General features: G+C 35.6%; 1 protein-coding gene across 10 annotated transcripts in view; it reads left to right on the top strand.

Annotated features, from left to right (window-relative positions):
• Nucleotides 1-21790, top strand: part of TUSC3 (tumor suppressor candidate 3) — a 435781-nt gene that overhangs the window by 235214 nt on the left and 178777 nt on the right. For all 10 annotated transcript variants that reach the window (XM_074000326.1, XM_065518907.1, XM_074000325.1 and 7 more), the window contains one exon: nucleotides 12925-13014. In XM_074000326.1, coding sequence (XP_073856427.1) covers nucleotides 12925-13014 — 90 coding nt within the window. The remainder of the gene's footprint in view (nucleotides 1-12924; nucleotides 13015-21790) is intronic.

Genomic DNA, 21790 nt, shown 5'->3' on the forward strand with positions numbered 1-21790 from the left:
TGAATTCTGTAGAACAAAATGAAATTCTAAAGTCGTTAAGGCCAAGTGTTCAACATAAGTGAAGCCTGGGATATTCGGAGAACTACAGTTGTGTGGGGCTACAGCAGTGATGGCAAGGTAGGAGGGGGAAGAGATGACATTAGAGTTCAGCAGTTCCCAGCTCACAGCCACTAGACAAAAATCATTAGGATTTTATACACAAAACAGTTCAGGTATAATTGAAAATAAAATCTCTTTCACAATAGGAAGGAAAAATGTAAGGTACTTAAAAATAAATCTAACAGAAAATGTATGAAATATTTATGAAAAGAATGTTGAAATTGAGACTAGATAAATATATGTAGATAAATACGTTATATATTATGTCAATGTATATCTATTATAGATAAGTATTATCTGTAATATAATAATAAAAATGTTATTATATTAAAGATATGTATTATAACTACATACAATGTATTATATCTATAATAACATAATAGATTTTTTACAGCTAATTGTCAGTTTGTTTCTTTTGCTTTCTGGCAGTAGCTCTTCATCGTTCCTATTTTATTTTTACCAAAAAATTAGGGGTCTTGATGACTAAGTTGGAAGTGATAGGACAGACTGAGAAGCCGCCCAGGCAAGAGTCACCTTGAAGCAATTTCATTTTCTGCAGTAATACCTAGAGCTTAGAAATTCAGACAGAACCTCTGTGGCTTTCTAGTAGATAGTCAAATACAAATTAGATGTTTGGCCTTTTCAGAGCAAGGAAGATAAGATTTTTTTAAAGGAAAATGTCTTAATGTTGTTTTCTCATTTTTGATGAATGAGTTAAAACGGATTAATTAATTGTACTGTATTTAAAGTTATTGGACACTACAGGTGACCTTAATTACCTTAGTCATTAAATTAAAAAATGTTTTGGCTTTTTTCCATGCTAGTTTTCAAGTTGCTTCACTCAGTAAAGCCTCCCAGGTTTCTTGGTAAAAATGTAGTACTTTCACTGTGTCGCTGGAAAATTAAAACTTCTTTGGTATTTAAGAGTTAATGTCACATCAAATCTTGTCACTGCTTTAGTCTACCAAAAATTGATACAGTCTCATCTCTGAATTACATTCAAATAACATTAACATACTTACATTATTCTTATTCCTCAAGAAGAGGCCCAGAGCTATTGCATTGTAAGCTAGTAATAATTGGCATTACTCTTTACGGATCTCTTTCTTCTTTGGGGTATGCTTCGTAACTGCGCAGAGGAATTTATATTGGCCTCATTTATAAGAAAGGAAACAAAGATTCAGTAATCTCAACTTGCAAAAGCTTACATAGCTAGAAAGCGATTGAACTGGGATTTGATCTTACTCATCTGATTGCAAGTATTGTTTACACGAAGCTGGGCTTCTTTAAATCTGGACATGTATCTTATATGTTGGTCATTCTACTCAGTAGATACAACGAGCCATTATGACTGCAAATAAATTCATAGAGGAACATTTATAATGATATATAGATGTTAAATACTTCAGTTGATCAATTTTCTTGAAAACCTCTGCTATGTTATACATATTTTTTATTATTATTATTTTGCTGTTTTACTGTGAATCTTGGACAGTGAATTAACTTGGCATGGAAGAAGATAAATTCCAAGATATCTTGGCAGGTATGCCTGCTCCCCAGTCACAGCCTTTTAGAAGTCAATAACAGGCTGCAGAGAACAGACATGTTTTCAAACAATGTGTCTTAAAACACTACCCTGATAATACAGTGTTAAACAACTTTTGTAATACTTTTCTGCATCTCTTCCAGTTTTTCTCATTAATACAGAAATACTTCTGTTTGATAGTCTTTGGAAACTCTTTAAATTATTTAAACAATGAGATTAAATATATAATATATAAATTACATTTTATATTTTATGTATATAATTTATATTATATAATTTATATTACATATATGTATATATAAATATGTACTTTGGGTCTTCTTTACCATTTCTGCCTGATACCACCACCATTACCATCACCACCAAACTTGATTGTTGCTTATAAATTGAAAAACTGAATTTGTTCATATGCAATTTTTCTTATCCTACTTTTGAGGTTTCCTTAGAAAGTTAAGAGACTGTCCAAAATGCTGCCCTATTCATTCAGATTCTCAAACATTTGCCTATTTAAAATAACTAATATCTCATTTTTCCTTGAAAGTAAGGAAAAAATATATATATTTTTAAATTTGCCAAAATATTGTCATCTGACTTACACAAACTCTGATGAAAGCCTTTGACTGGACAGTAAAAGGACAGCTCTTAAAAGGAAACAGTAATGAACCATATAAGAGTAGATAACTTCCATAGAACAACAAAAAAAATGTGTTCAAAGGAAGGGAAATGAATGAGAGAAATGTCTGCTACAGAATCTCTAGCCCCATGCTAACTTTTTAGTAAAGAACAAGTCTAGGTACAGTTAGCAGTGGTGTCTTTTAATCATTTAACCTATACAAAAGTACTTCCAAGGAAAATTATTTACTATTACGAACACTTAGTCCTGGGTAGACTGTATTCTAAGGCTGGTATTTTTTTTTTCTTTTTTTACTGTGTTATTTTATTGTATGTGACTTAAAGGTAGGATAAGAATGAAGTGTATGCTGAGGCAGAGGAAGTTATATGCTTTAGGGTGTAGGATGGAGACAGAAAGGTTGCAATTTTCTGAAATAGGAAATTAATATATGTAAATATTAATATATGGAAGTAATATGTACAAATATATTATTTTGCAATATATTTTAACAATGAGATTAAATTTGCAGTATATTGCAATATATTGCAAAGCAATATCTACAAATATTAAAACATACATATATGTTAGAATTTCCTGGTTCTGAGTTTTAAAAAAGAGCTACAGGTATTCATAACTAAATCTTCCTGGTCTCATGCTTTCTAAGGGGGAAAAATTTTTATTAACTACTATTTATAGATCCTGATGATTGTTTGTGGAACAGAATATGTATCATTGATTGGTTCTGCTTTCACTCCCTTCTGCCTTCCCTCACCCCCTAAACATGGAGGATGATGGACAATAAGCATATACATTACTGGCTTTATGATAAATTTAAGGTAGAATTATTGAGTAAAATATTGAAATATACTAGTACATAATTTCAAAGATTGTAGCATAGATACGTAGTTTATGGTCTTGGGAAAACAATATTGACTTGGAACCAAAATGAGTTAAAATAGTATGTTTTGTAGCCCATAATGAAGGTCTTCATGGCAACCTAAAGGTCTTCATAGGTTACTGTCATTTTAAGCCAGAAAATATTAGTAGGATAAGTAGTAACATTCATTTTGAACCCAGGAAAATATCCTAAGGATGTGCTTCTAAAAGCATGAAAGATAAAGCATCATTAAAATAATCTAATAACACAACCTTATTATCACAGTAAATCATCGTAGGATAGAAGCTGTTTTCTACCTTTTAATACTGTGTATTGTAGGATGATTCATATACCCTCATGTTTCTGTTGCCCCAAATAAATTATGTCATTTTAATTAATTTTTTTGAAATCTTGAGCATTGGAGATTACTATACAGCATTATACAATATTTACATTCATGAAAGGTACTTTGGCATGTACTCATTGTGATTTATCAGTAGAAATTTATTTCTTGTGACCATTCAAAGCTACAGATGACTTTGAGTTCAGATGGGGATAGAAAAGGGTCTTTTTTCATCCAAATTTATTTGAATAAAATTACATAACTTTTATTATATACATATGATCTTTATTTTGTTCTCTTTAAAAATGAGAAGCAAATAATTTCTGATATTTTTTTTTCAATAAAGTAATGTTGTTTTTGGATGGCCCCAGACAGTTTTGCTCATCAGGCGACTATGTCATTTGGCCATTTGGAGTTGGTTATGGTTTTTGCAAACAGGTATTTCTATGTGTAGCCATTTGTGTAGAGTTAGGAAAACAGAAAATTAAATGAATTCGTGTATTTTTAGGATATACTTAATATATCTAATTCTTAATTTTCTGTAGTAAGAGGAAGCATTGGCCTCAGTAACTCAAAGTACATTTTAAAATTACTCATATATGGATAGATTTTAGCATTTGAATGTTGTTGGCTGAGTCTTTGCTTATCTTAATATAAAGTCACAATTGAATAAGCCTCACTGCAAAGTTCGATGCATGGATCTACTACACTTCGTGCACGGCTCATCTCCTTAATCCAACTCAATAGGGGTTATAAATACTTGTTGAAATTGTTATCCTCAATGCATAATTTCCTTTCCATGGAATTAAAGACTTAAGCTTTTTTTTCTGTTGCTGTTGCTGAAATGACTGTAAAGATACTTCCCACCTTTTTTTTTTTTCTGTAACGAATGCAGTATATCGATTGAGTTTAAATGAAAGAAATAATGATAGTATTTCTGTTTAACACTGAAACCAAGTTATAAAAAATCAACAGTAAATAATTCACTTGTGAACAGTAGAAATGCATAGTGTATAAATTCACTGATTTGCATGTCTGCTGTTACTCTGCTGATTTATACCACCTGTTTATTAAATAATGTCATTAAATTACTTAAAAACATTTTTATATTTTTAAAAACAAAGGATTGTATAAAATGTGTATAGGATATTACATATTTTCTGCATAGTTAGCATTAAAAATTTCACTTTCACTAGCAGTTTATTTTAATATTCAGCTGATGAAGATACCTTCAGATTAGCTCGGGGTCATATTTAAATTTTGTATTTTGCAGAAGAAAATGAAAACTTTTGATTTGTAAAGCTATATCAACTGCATAGTGGAAATCTGTGAAATAATTATGAACCCAACGTGTTGAAAGCATATAATGGTTATTTTTCTTTTTAAAATACAATGTGAAATGTTTTCCCCAAACCAAATCCCTTATGAAAGTTCACTGTATAGAATAGTTAAAAGCAAAGTTGCTGTAGTTGAAGTGAGTGTGAACATCTTGAGCCTTTGGAGAACTGTGGGATCTGAGCAGTTTGTTTTGAAAAACAAGGACAATAGACGCTTAAAGGTGGGTGCCTTGAGCCGGTGGTGTTCTCAGCTCACCACAGGGCTGTGGAAACCTCTAGATGTGAGAAAGATAACACATGGTTGTGTTCAGTTGTGTTTATTGGATGCTTGCCTATTATATAAATGTAGTGTTCTCCGACTTATATGAAAGTAAGTGTTCTCCGACTACAGTGAGGTGTAAGGATTGGTATCTGTTTTGCACATGGAGCCACAGCATTTTGAATTGTACCTCGCATGTAGAAAGTGTTAATTATTTGTTGAGTGAGTGAAAGTTACATGAATAAATAGGTTTAAGGACGTTGTAAAACATGGTTGTTTTTTTCACTGTTACTTAGAGCATTGTAGGTCATGGCTGGGACTAGTACATTTTTCTTCTAGAAATCTTATATATTCACATATTGATCAGTCTTAGAATAGTGATTCTTTGTTTCAGTGCATTTACCTTTTCTATGTTTTTCATGTTTATTCATTTATTGACCATTCAACAAGAGTTTGAAAGCTACGATGTATCAAAATCTGTGAAGAACCATGTGGAGATACAAAGATAAGACAAGTTAAAAAGACTAGCACATGAGCCCTGCCCACAGGGACCTTACATGTGTAGTGGGGAAGGTCAATCAGATATGTACATCAGTAACATACAAATGCTTTGATGAACATATGTCCAAAATCTTGGTGTCCCAAGGTGGTGGTATTTGTGACTCTCAAAGAAAACCCAACTGTACAAAACAAAATACTTCCAAAAGCACTACCTTTGAAGGTGTTCTTTGAATTAACTGCAACAAATATCTGAGTAGCTGTTTTATTCTTGCTCCTTTCAGGATTATTGTCTAGTGTCACATTTGTCCTGAAGCCAGAGTTCAAAAAGAACCATTTCCGAGGCTGTATGAAACTAGATACCTGAGTGTCTGATTCTGTGGAGAAGCAAAAAAATAAGCAGAGTTTTTGGTAGAAACTTCACAAGTCTCAAGTCTCGGGATATGTGCTGGTGGTAAATGGATAAAATGCCCAAGTGGAAAGCTTAGAGTATTTTGCAATCTTGTGAATTAGAAATTACAATTTGGGACCCACTGGTCTCTTGCTGGAAAACCTTTAGTGGCTGAGATCAAATGTAGACAGAACTTTGTTGGGGCCATAATCCAGCCATGGCTCAGTACATTCCCCAATTAGATTAGGGTGATTACACATCACTATTAAGGTTGACAATGTCAAGGAAGTTGAACTTTAAACCAGTAAACAAATCCAACATGAGAAGAGTGAGAAAGTCTGCGTACTCCAGTGTGGATCAGATCCATTGTTGAAACAGTTGAATCCATTGCTAAAGCAGTTGAATCCATCGCGAAAACTTTCATTCCATGATGACTCTTCTAAACAATTGAGAAGAAATAATACTAATCTTAGGTAAACTTTTCTGTGAATAAAATAAAGAGGAAATGCCTCTATTCTCTGAAGCAAGACTAACTTTGATTCTAAAATCTGACAGGGACATATACAAATAGAAAACTGATAGGCAAGTCTTTCTCATGGATATAGATGCATTTATTCTAAACAAAGAAATTACAGACAGTAATAAATAAGAATGGTAGTACGTTGTCAAGTTATTTCACTAATACAAGGATGGTTTACTATATGAAAATTATCAGTGTAGTTCTCTATGCTAATAGTTAAACAGAAAAAAATATCATCTTTGATATATGCATATCAGCACTTAATAGGTTCAGTGCTTATGTGGGAATAAGAGAAAAAGCAAAATAGAAGGAAATTTCCTTATTTTGACTTAAAAAAAAGTACAGTAAACGTCGTATTTGGCAACTTATTGAAATTCCTGAGATAAGGAATAATACAAGATGCCTGTTCTTGAGTATTTTACTGGGACCCTGAGCAGTGCATTGAGACCAAAACAAAAAACCTACACACATCCCAGTAAAAATAAAATTGCCCTTGTTCGCAGATGATTTGATTTTGTATATAGAAAAAAAATTAGATCTAATTCATAAATTCAGTAAGGTTAATGAATACATAGTGAATCATAATTCATATAATGAATCATAAAAGAAGTTTTTAAAAAATCTTTTGTCATAGCATCAAAAAAAATCTTGAATCAATCTAATAAAAGATATGCACACTGAAAACTGAAAAATTTATTCAAATAAATTATTTTTTAAAAACTTAAATGGCAGGTTAATCTGTTAATGGATTGGTAGACTAAACATTGTAAAGATACCCATCTTGATCTTGAGCAGAATTTCTGCAGATTTTTTGGTGTGGAAATTGACAGTGAGATTTTAGCAGCGGGTAATGAATAGAGTAGTTTAGACAATATTAAAGAAGAATAATGCTGGAGAACTTACACTTACGGGTATCAACAATTATTATAGATCTTTAATATTTAAGCCTTATGGTATTTATTTCACAAAAAGCCGTCTGGAACAGAATCTATAGTCCAGAAACATACTCACACTATAAAATCACTTGATTTGTAACGAAAGTGGCCTTACAGTGCAATGAGTAAGTATAGCACTTTTGATAAATATTGCTGGGCCAACTGGATATCCATATGGGAAAAAGATGAATTTCAGCTTTTACTTCCCACCATACACAAGAGGAATCATGAATCTAAAAGTAAAATGTGAACATTTAGCAGTTTTAGAAGAAAGTATGGATATGTATCTCCATAATTGGTGGGGGGGCAAAGATTTCTTAGAACATAAGAAGTGGTAACCATAATAGAAGCAGTAATTGATAAACTGAACTACATTAAAATTAAGAACTTCTGTTTGTCAAAAACACGATTAATAAGATGAAAAGAAAGACAGGCCTCATGTTTTGGTGAGGACTATTTGCCATGTATACATTTAACAAAGAACTTGTATCAAGAAATATAAAAAGCTTGACAAAACGAGAAGAAAAAGACAACCAAGTTTTAAAAGAGGTAAATGGCGTGCTGGGTACTTTACAAAAATGTCCAAATTTCACTAAACATGTGAAAAGGTATTCAACCTTATTAATCAGGGAAATGCAAATAAAATGACAATGTGACACTATCATGCCTCTACCAGAAAAACTAGAATAAACACACAGAGGCACACAGCTAGTACCAATAATTGGTGAAGATGGATATCAACTGGATCTCTCATGTACCGCTATGTGGAATATAAATTTCATTCAACCTCCTGAGAAATGTATTTGGTTATATCTATTAAAGCTGAGTACTTACATACTCTGTGATACAGAATTTTCCAGAAAATGTTCCTTACCTTGGGCAGGTTATGTAGATGATGATTAGGAAGAGACACGGGAGAGCTCCTGTCTTTCTGATAGCGTTCCTTTGCTTGACTTCAAAGCTAGTCGCAAGGATGTGTTTGTTTTGTGAAAATTAATCTAGCTATAACTATGAATCATGCCTTTTTTGTATGAATATAGTTAAATAAAAATATTTTAGTCAGATTAATTGCAAAACTAAAACTTCCAGATTGCTGAAAGTAGTGAAATGGTGACATGTCAGTTGTCACAACCAAAAAAGGATGCATCAGTTATAAGAATTTTGATAAACTGAAACCTAGGCTGTTTTGCATTTTAGAAGTGCATGTTACTTACTGTTTTCTTGTTTCTTATGAAAAGTGCCAGAGCTGTATGAATAAATACATTTGTCACTACTTCAAATGATTCTGCATGTTATTCCAGGTTTGAACCTGGTTTTGTTTTATTAAACCATTTCCTGGCATCTTGAATAAATCATGTATTAAGATGATTTTTTAAACTTGTGACATACCATAACTAGTATTGCTACTGCTGTTGTCTCTTTTCCTCCGTGTAGAATGTAAGCTTCTTGATGACAGTTTTCTCTTATATTTTTGTTCATCGCTTTATTCTCTGCTTCTAAATCAGTTCTTAAATATATAGTATCTTGAGTGAATAAATGAATCTTTTTTAAATATCAGGGCACATGCTACTTATTCAAGATTTCTAGCTGAGGATGGGAAGCCTCTTGATTTTACTTAATTCTTACATCTCTAGTGTCTGGTATACAGTAGTACTCCAGTAAGTAATTGTTAAATAAATAAAACAAACTGGAAGGGTTCTGTGGAGAACCATCTATGGGCCATGAGTTAACCCTGTTTTAGTAGAAGATTGACTGGGTTGACATAGCATTAACAAGATGTGGATGCAGGCATTACCATCATGGATGCAGGGGGAAGCAGGAAGAGTGGCCTGAATGGAGAGTGCAGTGCCAGTTAAGGCGTGCTAGCACATAGAGCCATTTAGGAGTATGGGAGCAAATTGTGGAGGGCTTTCGAATAATAATAATATTTATTGAGCATGTGTTGTGTATTGTGTGCAATTTTTAAGTACTCTACATGGATTAACCTACTTAAAACCCCTGCAGTTTAGGAAGATTGATACCAGTATTATCCTAATGTTTTAGATAGGAAACTGAGGCCCAAAGCAATGGACTTGCTCAAGGTTGCACAGGTGCTGAAGATACGTCTGCAACTTGAGTATTACAATTTACAAGCCTCCATTCCCAACTATTATAATAAAGTTCTAGGCAAGGTACTTTAAACATACCAGTGGTAGGTCTTAAGAGCATAGAAGGTTCTTGGGTAGATACTCCTGTTTGTGAATATCTTAGTTGGTTAAATGTTTTTATAGCCAAAGAAAGACTTTTTATATTCTCATTCTCTCTCTCTCCTTCTTCCCCTCTCCCCCCACCTCTCTCTCTCTCTCTCCCCCCTCCATCTCCCTCCTCTCTCTCCCTCCTCTTTCTCTCTCTTTCTCTGTCTCTGCCTCTCCCCCCTTCCTTCCCCTCCCCCTGCCCTTAGGAGATGTCCAGGCTGGAGTGCAGTGACATGATCTTGGCTCACTGCAACCTTCACTTCCTGGGCTCAAGTCATTCTCCTGCCTCAACCTCCTGAGTAGCTGAGACTACAGGTGCACGCCACCATGCCCAACAAATTTTTGTGTTTTTTTTTTATAGAGACAGGGTTTTGCCATGTTAGCCCAGCTGGTCTCACCCCTGGGCTCAAGCGATCCTCTTGCCTCACTCTCCCAAAGTGCTGGAATTACAGGTATGAGCCACCACGCTCAGCCAGTTTACCTGCTTTCTTCATTTTCTTTCTAACTCTCTTGACTTGTGCGTCCCAGTTTCCTGGGCAGCTGTTCATGAACCAGCTTATGGGATTATTTTCTATGCCTGCTTTTCTTCTCCCACCCTACCTACTGTCCTAGAACAACTTCATCCATTCCTATGACTATAGTAACCAACTATGTGCTCACAATCCCCAAATCTATAGCTTTTTCCTAGATGACTGTTATTAAACAGTATATGCAAGTGTCTCGTAGACATCTCAGTGGTTTTTTGAAGTGAATGTTTTGAAAGCACATTAGAATCAGTCATTTTAAAACTGAACTCCAGATCTTTGTAACCTGCTTCCCTTTCACTTACATGCTTCTGTCACTCTGTATCTCACTGGGCCATACTACTCTGCTGCTCCAGTCATATCAGAAACAGTGGGGTTAGTTTTGATTCTTTTATTTTCTATCACATCACTCAATCACCAAAACTTACTGACTCCACCTATTAAATATTTGCCCTGTATGTCTGCTTCTCTCAATTGTTACCTGTATCATGAAGTAGACCACAGTAGTCTCTCGTATTTATGCATCAGCCTCCAAACTGATGTCTCCAGTCTATTCTCCAAACTGTAATTAGTGCCTCCTTTCTAAAATACATATTTCACCATGTGCTTTTGTAATTCAGTATTGGAATATTATGGAATCAGTAAATGGAGGGAGAGAAGGAGTGAACATATACATAAAAGCAAAACCAAAGGTATATACCATAGTTACTGTTGCTTTAGTGACAAGGGTTAGGGCATAAAAAGATAAAACTGTAGTATTACCAAGTGTTTATTAAAAACAAAAGGTAATTTGTTTATACTATAAATGTTTTTGCTCACAAGATGTATCTTTTCCTGGATTTTTTTTTTTTAAGATAGGGTCTTGCTCTGTTGCCCAGGCTGGAATGCAGTCACATGATCATGGCTCACTGCAGTCTCGACCTCCCAGCTCAAATGATCCTCTCACCTCAGCCTCCTGAGTAGCTGGGACTACAGGTGCACGCCACCATGCCTGGCTAATTTTTTATTTTTATTTTTATTTATTTATTTTTTTTGTAGAGATGGTTTTGCCATGTTGCCCAGACTGGTCTCAAACTCTTGAGCTCAAATGATCCACCTGCCTCAGCCTCCCAAAGTGCTGGGATTACAGGTGTGAGCCACTGTCCCTGGCCTGCAGTTTTTTTTAAGGGCTCATTCTGTTGCCCAGGCTGGGTTTGAAATCCTGAGCTCAAGGGATCCTCCCATCTCAGTCTTCTGAGTAGTTGAGATTATAAGCACATGCCACCATGTCTGGCTCCTTTTTCTGGATTTTAAAATATAGTCTGCCTAAAACACTATGTTATATTTATAGCATAAATAATCAACTTTAATGTATACTCCAAATTTACTGATACGATACTCTTATACATTAAATATAGAATTTATTTCTCTCATATAACAATTTCAAATTTTTAATTGATGTTTTTAGATGGGGAATCACTCTCTGTGCTCACCCTGGGCTTAATAGTCTATCTAGTCTGTTTACCAAGTTTAAGTGAAAATATTTTATAAAATCCTGACTCAGAAAATATTCCAACCTAGGCTTAGTCTGTAAGACAAATCTGGCTTTTAAAAAGTCTGAGTTAATTTCAGAGTTATTCTCAAGAAAGTCAGAAAGGGCTTCAGATTAACCCCTCTAAAGCTGTGTCATTATCTGTTGCAACACTTTGGCTGCCAAGCAGAAAACACAATCCAAATGTATTTTCTGGGTTTAGATATTGTTTCTTATTTGCCCCACTTTACTTCTTCCCTTTTGTATCCTTTTCTTCTTTAAAAATTGTGCTAACCTAGAACATTTAGACTCCCAGTTATATGTTGCTCATTCTTGTCTTTGGTGTTTGTGGTGGTGGTGGTGGTGGTACTGTTTTTGGTACAAATGCCTATCAGAGCCAGGAAGCTGAAGTAAGGAGTGATTGGGCAAGATACAGGACATCAGGAAGTCCAGGTACCATTTTGACCTAGAGAACATATTTGGTCTAAAGGAGTCCCATTTCATTAACTTAAAAATATTTTATGATTTAAACAAAACATTCTGACATCTCAGTTACACTGATTGAACTGTGACTTCTGGTTTATACATTCTCTGCCCACCCTCCCTGCAATGCCTTGATCTTCAATATTAGTTTTCCAAATACAGTTTTTTCTGATACATCCAGCAGGTATATAATCTCTGTGAGTTATTCCTGGCTGTGTCTTTTTGTGATTTCTTCTATCTCTTAACATCTTCTGAATTTACTATGTCGTACACTTTGCTGAAAGTATTTAGGTACTTAACAGAGATTTAAGTACCATAATCCAAGAATGTAGGCTTTTGGTTATCCAAACTAATAGAAGAATGATGTTTAGAGGATATAGAAGATGATTATCATATCCTTTAAAATATCACTAAAACATCAAGCGTGTCATCTGTGCTTCTGACTGGCTCAGGTGAGCACATAATATCAGATTGCCTGTCACCAGGTCAGATGCTTTACATATGTTACCCGATGCAATCATTAACATATTTCTTTAACAGAGCTGGCAACTCAATTTTATAGATATGGAATCTGAGATGTAGGGAGAATAAGTAACTTACTCAAAGTCACATAGTTAATAAGTGAAAATTTTTTAAATGGGTGAGCTGATATATGATTTTTAAAAGGTAGTTTCTTGATGACCATTGTCTTTTAGAAATGCATTATTCTGGTATTCTTTGGTTTACATATTGATATATTGCACCCTGTTTTTCAGTGTATAGTCTTTGCTATGACTTCTGGCCAGATGTGGAACCATATCCGTGGACCTCCATATGCTCATAAGAACCCACACAATGGACAAGTGGTAAGTATAATTTGTAAGCATGAATATTCTGAAGTTTAATCCAGCTTAATTCAGGAATAAGAAATTATGTTTAGTATTTAGTAGGAAAATATGCTGTTTGTAATTCAAAATATATATTCTTTCTAATTTACTACCTGTGTCAGATATACACATACGCACACACACACACAATATTACTTTTTTTAAGGATGAAGTTCGCTTTAATGTTGATTTTAAAAATTAGTATCTACCGTATCAAATATACGTGCATACACTATTTTTTCAAGTTTATCTACTGCTATGGCAATAATATATAACCGCACTAGAGGAAATTGGAACAGTTTGTAGTCAGTGTCCCTCCCATCCATGGTAAATTTAATTTTCTTCAGAAGAGATTAATTACGACATTGTCAAAAACCCTAGTGGTCATTGTATTAGAATGTTAGGAGCTCTTTGCCACATAAGTAAAAGTGAAATTGATGTGCTGTTACATTAGTAGCAGAGTTCACATTAGTGACTGCCACTGAATTCACATAACTGAGTTTGTTGCCTTCTCCTTACATTCCATGAGTAGGAAATACTGTGATAAATCAACATAGAAACATACTGTCTTTGAGACAGTATTAGGGTGGTGAAGATGAACAGTTTTTCATTTTCTCTCTGACTTTTTCTACTTTTTCTTTTGGAAAAGGTACGTATTTTCCTACTACAGTGGTGAGGGAGCTGAGGTATTTATACACCAGATCTCATCAGTCATTTGCTGAGTGCTATTCTCTTGGCAGAGTTATTACTTCTCCAGCACTGGTGGACTTCATCTGTCAAAGAAAGCCAGCCAGTCAAAGAAATGCAGGTGCTGGTGGTGGAAGTCAGGCTGGAACACACTAAGGCATTAAGGGCAAAGAAACATGGGCAGTGTACTACTCATAGACTGTATTTACTACAACTTAGGTTAGTTTATTCTGTTTTAGTAGATTCCAACGGAGAGGACAAAAATCATGAAAAAAAACACATTTGGTATTGGTTTTATTTCAAGCTGTGCTCTGGAAAGCAAAGCAACAAAAGTCTCATCAATTAAATATAGTTTTATTTATAAGCCAGTATCATATGTCTTGTAAACAGTCCTTCAGAAAAAAGTATAAAAATATATGCATATTTAAGAACATCTATCTCTATAAGAAATTTTATCTTTATTTCACATTTTAACAGGTCTTTTTAAAAATTTTAGATTGATGGAGTACATGTGCAGGTTGTTACAAGAGTATATTGTGTGGTGCTGAGGATTGGGCATTGCTGAGGCCATCACACAGATAGGAAGTTTTTCAGATTTTGGCCTCCTTCCCTCACTCCCTCTTTTTGGAGTCCCTAGCATCTGTTCTAATGTATATGTCCATATGCACCCAAGGTTTAGCTCCCACTTGTGAAAACATGCAATATTTGTTTTCCTGTTTCTGCATGAATTTGCAACTCCAGCTGCATTCATGTTGATTCAGAGGACGTGATTTTGTTGTTTGTAATGGCTGCATAGTATTCCCTGGTGTATATGTACCATATTTTCTTTATTTAATTCACTGTGGATGAGCACCTAGGTTGATTTAATGTCTTCGCTATTGTGAATACTGCTACAGTGAACATACAAGTACTTGTGTCTTTTTGGTAGAACTGTTTATTTTCTTTTATGTATATACCCAGTAATGAGATTGCTAGGTAGAATGGCAGTTCTCATTTTAGTTCCTTGAAAGATCTCCAAACTGCTTTCCACAGTGGCTGAACTAATTTACATTCCCAGCAGTGGCGTATAAGCATTCCCTTTTCTCCACAGCCTTGCAAACATCTGTGTTTTTTTGACTTTTCTATAATAGCCATTCTGACTTGTGTGGTGTCTCATTGTAGTTTTGATTTGCATTTCTCTGATGATTAGTGTTGATGAGCCTTTTTTTCATGTTTATTGACCACTTGTATGTTTTCTTTTGAGAAGTATCAGTTCATATCCTTTGCCCACTTTTTAATGGGGTTCTTTATTTTTTACTTAAGTTTTTTAAGTTCCTTATAGATTCTGGATATTAGTCCTTCATCAGATGCAGAGTTTGTATTTTCTCCTGTGCAGGTTGTCAATTTACTCTGTTGATAGTTTCTTTTGCTGTGTAGAAGCTCTTCAGTATAATTAGGTTCTACTTGTCAATTTTTGTTTTATTTGGATTGCTCTTGAAGACTTAGTCATGAAATGTTTGACTAGACCAGTGTCCAAAAGGATATTTCTTAGGTTTTCATCTGGGATTTTTATAGTTTTAGGTATTTTTAAGTCTTTAATCCATTTTGAGTTAATTTTGTATATATGGAAAGCTAGGAGTCAAGTTTCATTCTTTTGCATATGGCTAGCCACTTACCCCAGCACCATTTATTGAATAGGTGTTTATTCCCCATTGTTTGTGTAGACTTTGTCAAAGATCAGGTGGTTGTAGATGTGTAACTTTACTTCTGGGTTGTCTGTTTTGTTGCATTGGTCTGCATGTCTATTTTTGTACCAGTACTATGCTGTTTTGGTTACTGTTGCTTTGTAGTATAGTTTGATGTTAGGTAATATCCCTCTAGCTTTGTCATTTTTGCTTAGGATTACTTTGACTATTTATGCTATGTTTGGGTTCCATATGAATTTTAGAATAGCTTTTTTTTTTTTTCCAATTCTGTGAAAAATCATGGTAAATGGAGAGGAATGGTACTTAACCTGTACATTGCTTTGGGCAGAATGGCCATTTTAATGATAGTGAGCCTTCCAATCCATGAGCATGGGATGTTTTTCCCTTTATTTGTGTCATCCGTGATTTCTTTCAGCAATGTTTTGTAGCTCTCCTTATAGAGATCTTTCACCTCTTTGGTTACATGTATGCCTAGGTAATTGTGTGTGTGTGTGTGGCAGTTGTGAATAAGAATGTGTTCTTGATTTGATTCTCAGCTTGAACGTTATCTCAATAACTCAAGCATTATTTAGAAATGCTACTAATTTTTGTAGATTGATTTTGTATCCCGAAAGTTTACTGAAATCGTTTATCAAGCCTTTTGCTAGAGTCTTTAGGGTTTTCTAGATATAGAATCATATGGTCTGCAAAAAGAGATACTTTGACTTATTCTTTTCCTAAATGGATGTCTTCTGTTTCTTTTTCTTGCCTTATTGCTCTCATGAAGACTTCCAGTACTATGCTGAATAGGAGCAGAGAGTGGACATACTTGTCTTGTTCCAGTTCTCAGGGAGAATGGTTACAGCTGTTGTCTCTTGTTCGGTATGATGTTGCCTGTGGGTTTGTCTTAGATGGCTCTTATGATTTTGAAGTATATTCCTTTGATGCATTTGAGGATTTTTATCACGAATAGATGCTGGACATTATTGAAAGCTTTTTCTGTGCCTATTGTGATGATGGTATGGTTTTGTTTTTAAATATGTTTATGTGGCATATTACATTTATTGATTTGTGTATGTTGAACCAACTTGGCATTCCAGAAATGAAACCTCCTTGATTATAGTGAGTTAACTTTTGAATGTGCTGTTGGATTCAGTTTGCTATAATAATATTTTGTTGAGGATTTTTACATCTATGTTCATTAGTGATATTGGTGTATAATTTTTTGTTGTTGTTGTGTCTTTGCCAGGTTTTGGTATCAGTGCTGCTGGCTACATAGAATGTGTTAGGGAGGATTCCTCCTTTGTTTTTTTTTTTTTTTTCTGAGTAGTTTCAGTAGGGTTGGTACCAGTTCTTCTTTATATATTTTACAGAATTCATCTGAATACATCTGGTCCAGGGCTTTTTTTGCTTAGTAGGTTTTTTATTACTGATTCAATTTCGGAAGTCAGTATTTGTCTGTTCAGGGTTTCGGTTTCTTCCTGGTTCAGTCTTGGAAGAGTGTATGTTTCCAGGAATTTATCTATTTACTCTAGATTTTCTAGTTTTTGTACAATGAGGTATCAATATAGTGCCTGAGTATCTTTTTTATTTCTGTGGCATCAGTTGTAACGTCACCTTTGTCATTTCTGATTGTGCTTATTTGGATCTTTTCTTTTTCTTCTTTGTTAATCTAGCCAATAGTCTTTTGATCTTGTTTATCCTTTCAAAGAACCAACTTTTGGTTTCATTGATTCTTTATGTAGATTTCTGGGCTTCAATTTCATTCAGTTATGCTCTGATTTTAGTTATTTATTTTTGTCTGCTACCTTTTGGGCTAGTTTTTTCTTGTTTTTCTAATTTCTCTAGATGTGATGTTACATCGTTGAGATTTTTCTGTCTTCTTGATATAGGTATTTAAACACTATAAACATTTCTCTTAACATTGCTTTTACTGTATCCTAAAGATTTTGGTATGTTGTATCTTTGCTGTCATTTGATTCAAAGAATTTTTTATTTTCTGCCTTAATTTGTTATTTACCCAAAAATCATTCAGGAGCAAGTTGTTTAGTTAATGTGTAATTTTGTGTTTTTGAGATTTCCTCTTGAAATTAATTTCTATTTTTATTCCACTGTGATCTGAGAATATGCTCGGTATGATTTTGATTGTTTTGAATACTTTGTGACCAAGGATGTGATTGATCTTTGAGTATGTTTCATGTTCAGATAAGATAAGAAGAATGTTTATTCTGTGGTTGTTTTGCAGAGTATTCTGTAGATGTCAGTTAAGTCCATTGCATTTAATTTAAGTTCAGAATTTCTTTGTTAATTTTCTGCCTCAGTTATCTGTCTAATGCTGTGATTGAGGTCTCGACATTCCCCCACTATTGTTGTGTGCCTATCCAAGTCTTTTTGTAAGTCTAGAAATTTTTTATGAATGTTTTATGAATCTAGGTGCTCCAATTTTGGATGCATATATATTTAAGATACTTAAGTCTTCTGAATGAACTCTTTATCATTATGTAATTACCTTCTTTGTCCTTTTTTAACTGTTGTTGATTTAAAGTCAGTTTTATCTCATATAAGTACAGTCTCTGCTGTGTTTTGTTTTTCTTTTGAGTGTTAGATCTTTATCCATTACTTTGAGCCTATGAGTATTGTTACATGTGAAATGGATCTATTGGAGATGGAACATATTTTAATGCAGTTTTCCACTGTCTATTAAGTGGAGCATTTAGACTGTTTACATTCAACGTTAATACTGATATGCGAAGTTTTCTTCCTGTTGTGGTGGTGTTAGCTGGTTAACCTTTAGTCTTGATTGTGTAGTTGCGTTATAGGGTCTCTGGGCCATGTGCTTATGTGTGTTTCTGTGGTGGCAGCTATTATTCTTTGTTTCCATGTTTAGAACTTTCTTAAGTAGCTCTTGTAAAGCCAGTCTTGTGGTAATGAATTCTCGTAGTGATTGATTCTCTGGGAAAGATTTTATTTTTTCACTTATCAGCTTATTTGGCATGAGATGAAATTCTTGGTTGGAATTTTGTTTCTTTAAGAATTCTAAAAGTTGGCCCCGCTCTCTTCTGGCTTATATGTTTTCTGACAGGAATTCCTATGTTAGCCTGATGGGGTTCCCTTCATAGGTGATATGACCCTTTTCTCTAGCTGCCTTAAGATTTTTCTTTTGCATTGTCCTTGGAAAGGCTGATGACTATTTGCCTTGGGGACAGTCATCTTGTGTAGTTTCTTGCAGGGAATCTCTGCATTTCTTTTTATTTGCACATTCATTTCTCTAACAAGATTGGGGAAATATTTGTGGGTTATATCCTCAAATATGTTTTCCAAGTTTTCTGCTTTCTCTTAAGAATGCAAAATGAGTCATAGATTTGGTTGTTTTACATAATCTCTTATTTCTCAGAGGCTTTGTTCATTTTTTAAAATTATTTTTTCTTTATCTGACTGGGTTGATTTGAAGGAGTGATCTTCAGGCTCTGAAATTGTTTCTTCTGCTTGATCTAGTCTATTGTTAAGACTTCCAACTGTAATTTGAAATTCCTGTAGTGGATTTCTCAATTCCAGAGGTTTAGTTTGTTTCTTTCTTACTATATCTTTGTTGTCTTTCAAATCTTGAATTGCTTTTCTGACGTGCTTGGAGTGGATTTCAACTTCCTGTTGGATCTCATTGAGCTTCTTTGCCATCCAGCTTCTGAATTTATATCTTTAATTTCACACATTTCATCCTGGTTAGGATCGATTGTTAGGGAGCTAGTGCAATCCTTTGGACATTACAAAAGACGAACTTTTTCAATTCTTGTACTTCCTGCACTGATTCCTTCTCAGAAAGAACTGGTGCTGCTTTTTCTTTTTGAATTTGCTGTTGTTTGGTTGGGGCTTTTTATTTTTATATTCTTTTTTCCTTGAAGGTTTGACTATGGTGTATGGTGTGTATAGTCAGTTGGCTTTGTCTCTGAGTGCTTTCATAGGGCCAAGACTTTGTACGGTTTCCTTGGTTGTAAATAGGTTCCTGTGGTGGGTTTCACAGGCTCTGAGTGTTGAAGCAATGTGGTTTTGTTTGGTGGTGTAATTCAGAGTGCAGTCCACTGGATGACACTTAAGAGGTAAGGGCATGCAAATAGGATCTTAGTTGTGCTCTCCACTATTGTATTTCATTGCATCCACAGTAGTGCTCTGGGGAGGGAAGGCGGGGGCGAGATATGACTGCCTCTCTGCTTTCTGAGCTTTGGCGGTAACCCATTCAACTACTGGTGCCTTTCCAATGTTTTCCTTGCCCTGGGGGTGGGTAGGGGGTGGGCTCTAATGGGCTATGCTTCTGCCTCCTGTAGAGCAGTCCAGGAGAGTCACAACTCGTTGGAAACCCGCTCTTCTCTGTATTTGCGAGAGTCAGAGCGAGTTGTGGAGTGTGTTCACCGGTGGTCTGGTGATGCAGCAGATGAAGGGCAGAGGATCCTGGCCAGGGCAGCAGTGGAACCATATGTACAACTGGTATATTTTCAACCTGGCAGCCCAGCAAGCTTGAGTTCTCCTGACCTGGTGGGTCTCCCTCCAGTGTCTGCACCAGGAGCAGGCCCAACCGGCTAAGCTTGTCCTAAGCCTTCTGCACCCAGATAACTGTTCTAGACATTTGATGCCTTGGGACTCCTTGGGGAAGAAGCTGCAGCTGGCTGTCAGGCTGCATTCATCCCGGACTGGTCTTATGGAAGGGAGGATGCCCAGCTCTGATGTCAGCACATGAGCCCATGCCACAGTCTTCTCTGTGTTCTGAGACTGAGGGCTGCTTCCCCACTCAAGCTAAGGCCACAGATCTCGCTTGGTATCCCTGGGTGGTGTCGTCAAGTCCTGGGGAGTTGGGACCAGATTCAGGGGTTTGTTCTCTAGCCCCTGGATGTCAGGCACCAGATGTGCTGCAGGAGAGCAGACTGCTCCTAGGCCTGCAGCAAAACACTCAGATGGGGCAATGGAGGCTGTGCTGTGGGCACACTTCTGCAAGATCACTCAGGCAGGCAGGCTTAGGAGAGGCCACGGGGTTACATGGATCAGATGCCCCCCAGCCCTGTAGCAATGGTGGCTCTGCTCTCTTCCAGCCTAGCAGACAGCAGGAGCTGCAGCCACTCAGTACAGCATGGCAAGCCTTGGGGCATGGACACCTATGGTCCCACATTTTGCTGCAGCTGCACTGCACAGTGAAACATTTGGGGATGTATGCAAGTTTGAGCTGTGCTTCTGCCTGTTCTCTGGGTGTCTTCCCTGCCAGTTCAGAGGTCTTTGGGGGTCTTGGGAAACCTGTAGCTGGGATCCCAGAGGTATGTGGTGGGAGTGTGGTGCCGAAGTTCCTTCACTCACTGCTTCTTCAGGTCTGGTTCAGTACAGGGGGCCGGTCCTAGTGCCCAGCGACTCTGAGTGGCCTCCTAGCTTCCTCCCTCTTTAATCACAATGTCCATCTCCTCTCTGTTGACCTGATGCTTTCTCACAAAATCTTTATTCAGAGTGTGATGGTTTATTTGATATTTTGGTTCCGCTTGGTGGAATAGACAGTTCCCGGCTGTTTCTAGTTAGACATCTTGAAGATTTAAAAAATTCTTAAACAGATGGATAGATAATTTGTTCCCTTATCAGAAAGTTTATTATTGATGCTATGTCAACAGGGCCTTTGTTTTGAATTGTATTTTTCAGAAGTGGTGTTCACTGCAGTCCTCTGAGCCATTTATTTCTACTGCACATTGACCTCAACATCAACAGTGTACATTTGGGGAAAACACTGTTTAGAATGGCACATAGTTTGTGGCAATCAACAGAATCAGTGTATAACAGACCTGTATCAGCTCTGATATTCTGATTCTATCTTTAATAGCTGAATTTTCCAACTGCAGTGAGCAAATTGGGCCTGACAAGCTTAATAAAAGACAGGAGTATTTTGCTGGGTGTTCTTTTAGTTCTTTGTTTTTTTTTTTGAAAAATTAGTGGTATTTGTAAGGCTAGTGACTCCGCTCACATTTTCATGTTAATTGTGAAATCAAACATGTCTAGGAAAACCTGAAGATATTGACAAAGTGTTTCTTCATTGAACTTAAATGTAAATGAACACAGAGAATATAAAGAAAATTAATAGTGCAGGCAGTGTGGTGCTGTGCTGATTTGCAAGTTTATTTGTTTGTCACTATTAAGATACTATGTAATGGCACAAGTCAAGTACTAATGGTCCACTGAACAGCATGAAAGTCAACACAAAAGCAGTCATTATTGTGTAACTCAAAGGGAAACTATACAAACGTATGGTTACATCGGACATAGAAACAATTTCTGTTGTTAAAAAAGCAATAATCTTTTAACAATATGCACTTGACGAAATAAAGCTTATGCGTAGGCTGTAACTCCCACCATGAACAAATGCGTTACTTTCAAGATTGGGA

This window comes from Macaca fascicularis, chromosome 8, assembly GCF_037993035.2.
Source record: "Macaca fascicularis isolate 582-1 chromosome 8, T2T-MFA8v1.1".
Taxonomy (NCBI): Eukaryota; Metazoa; Chordata; class Mammalia; order Primates; family Cercopithecidae; genus Macaca; species Macaca fascicularis.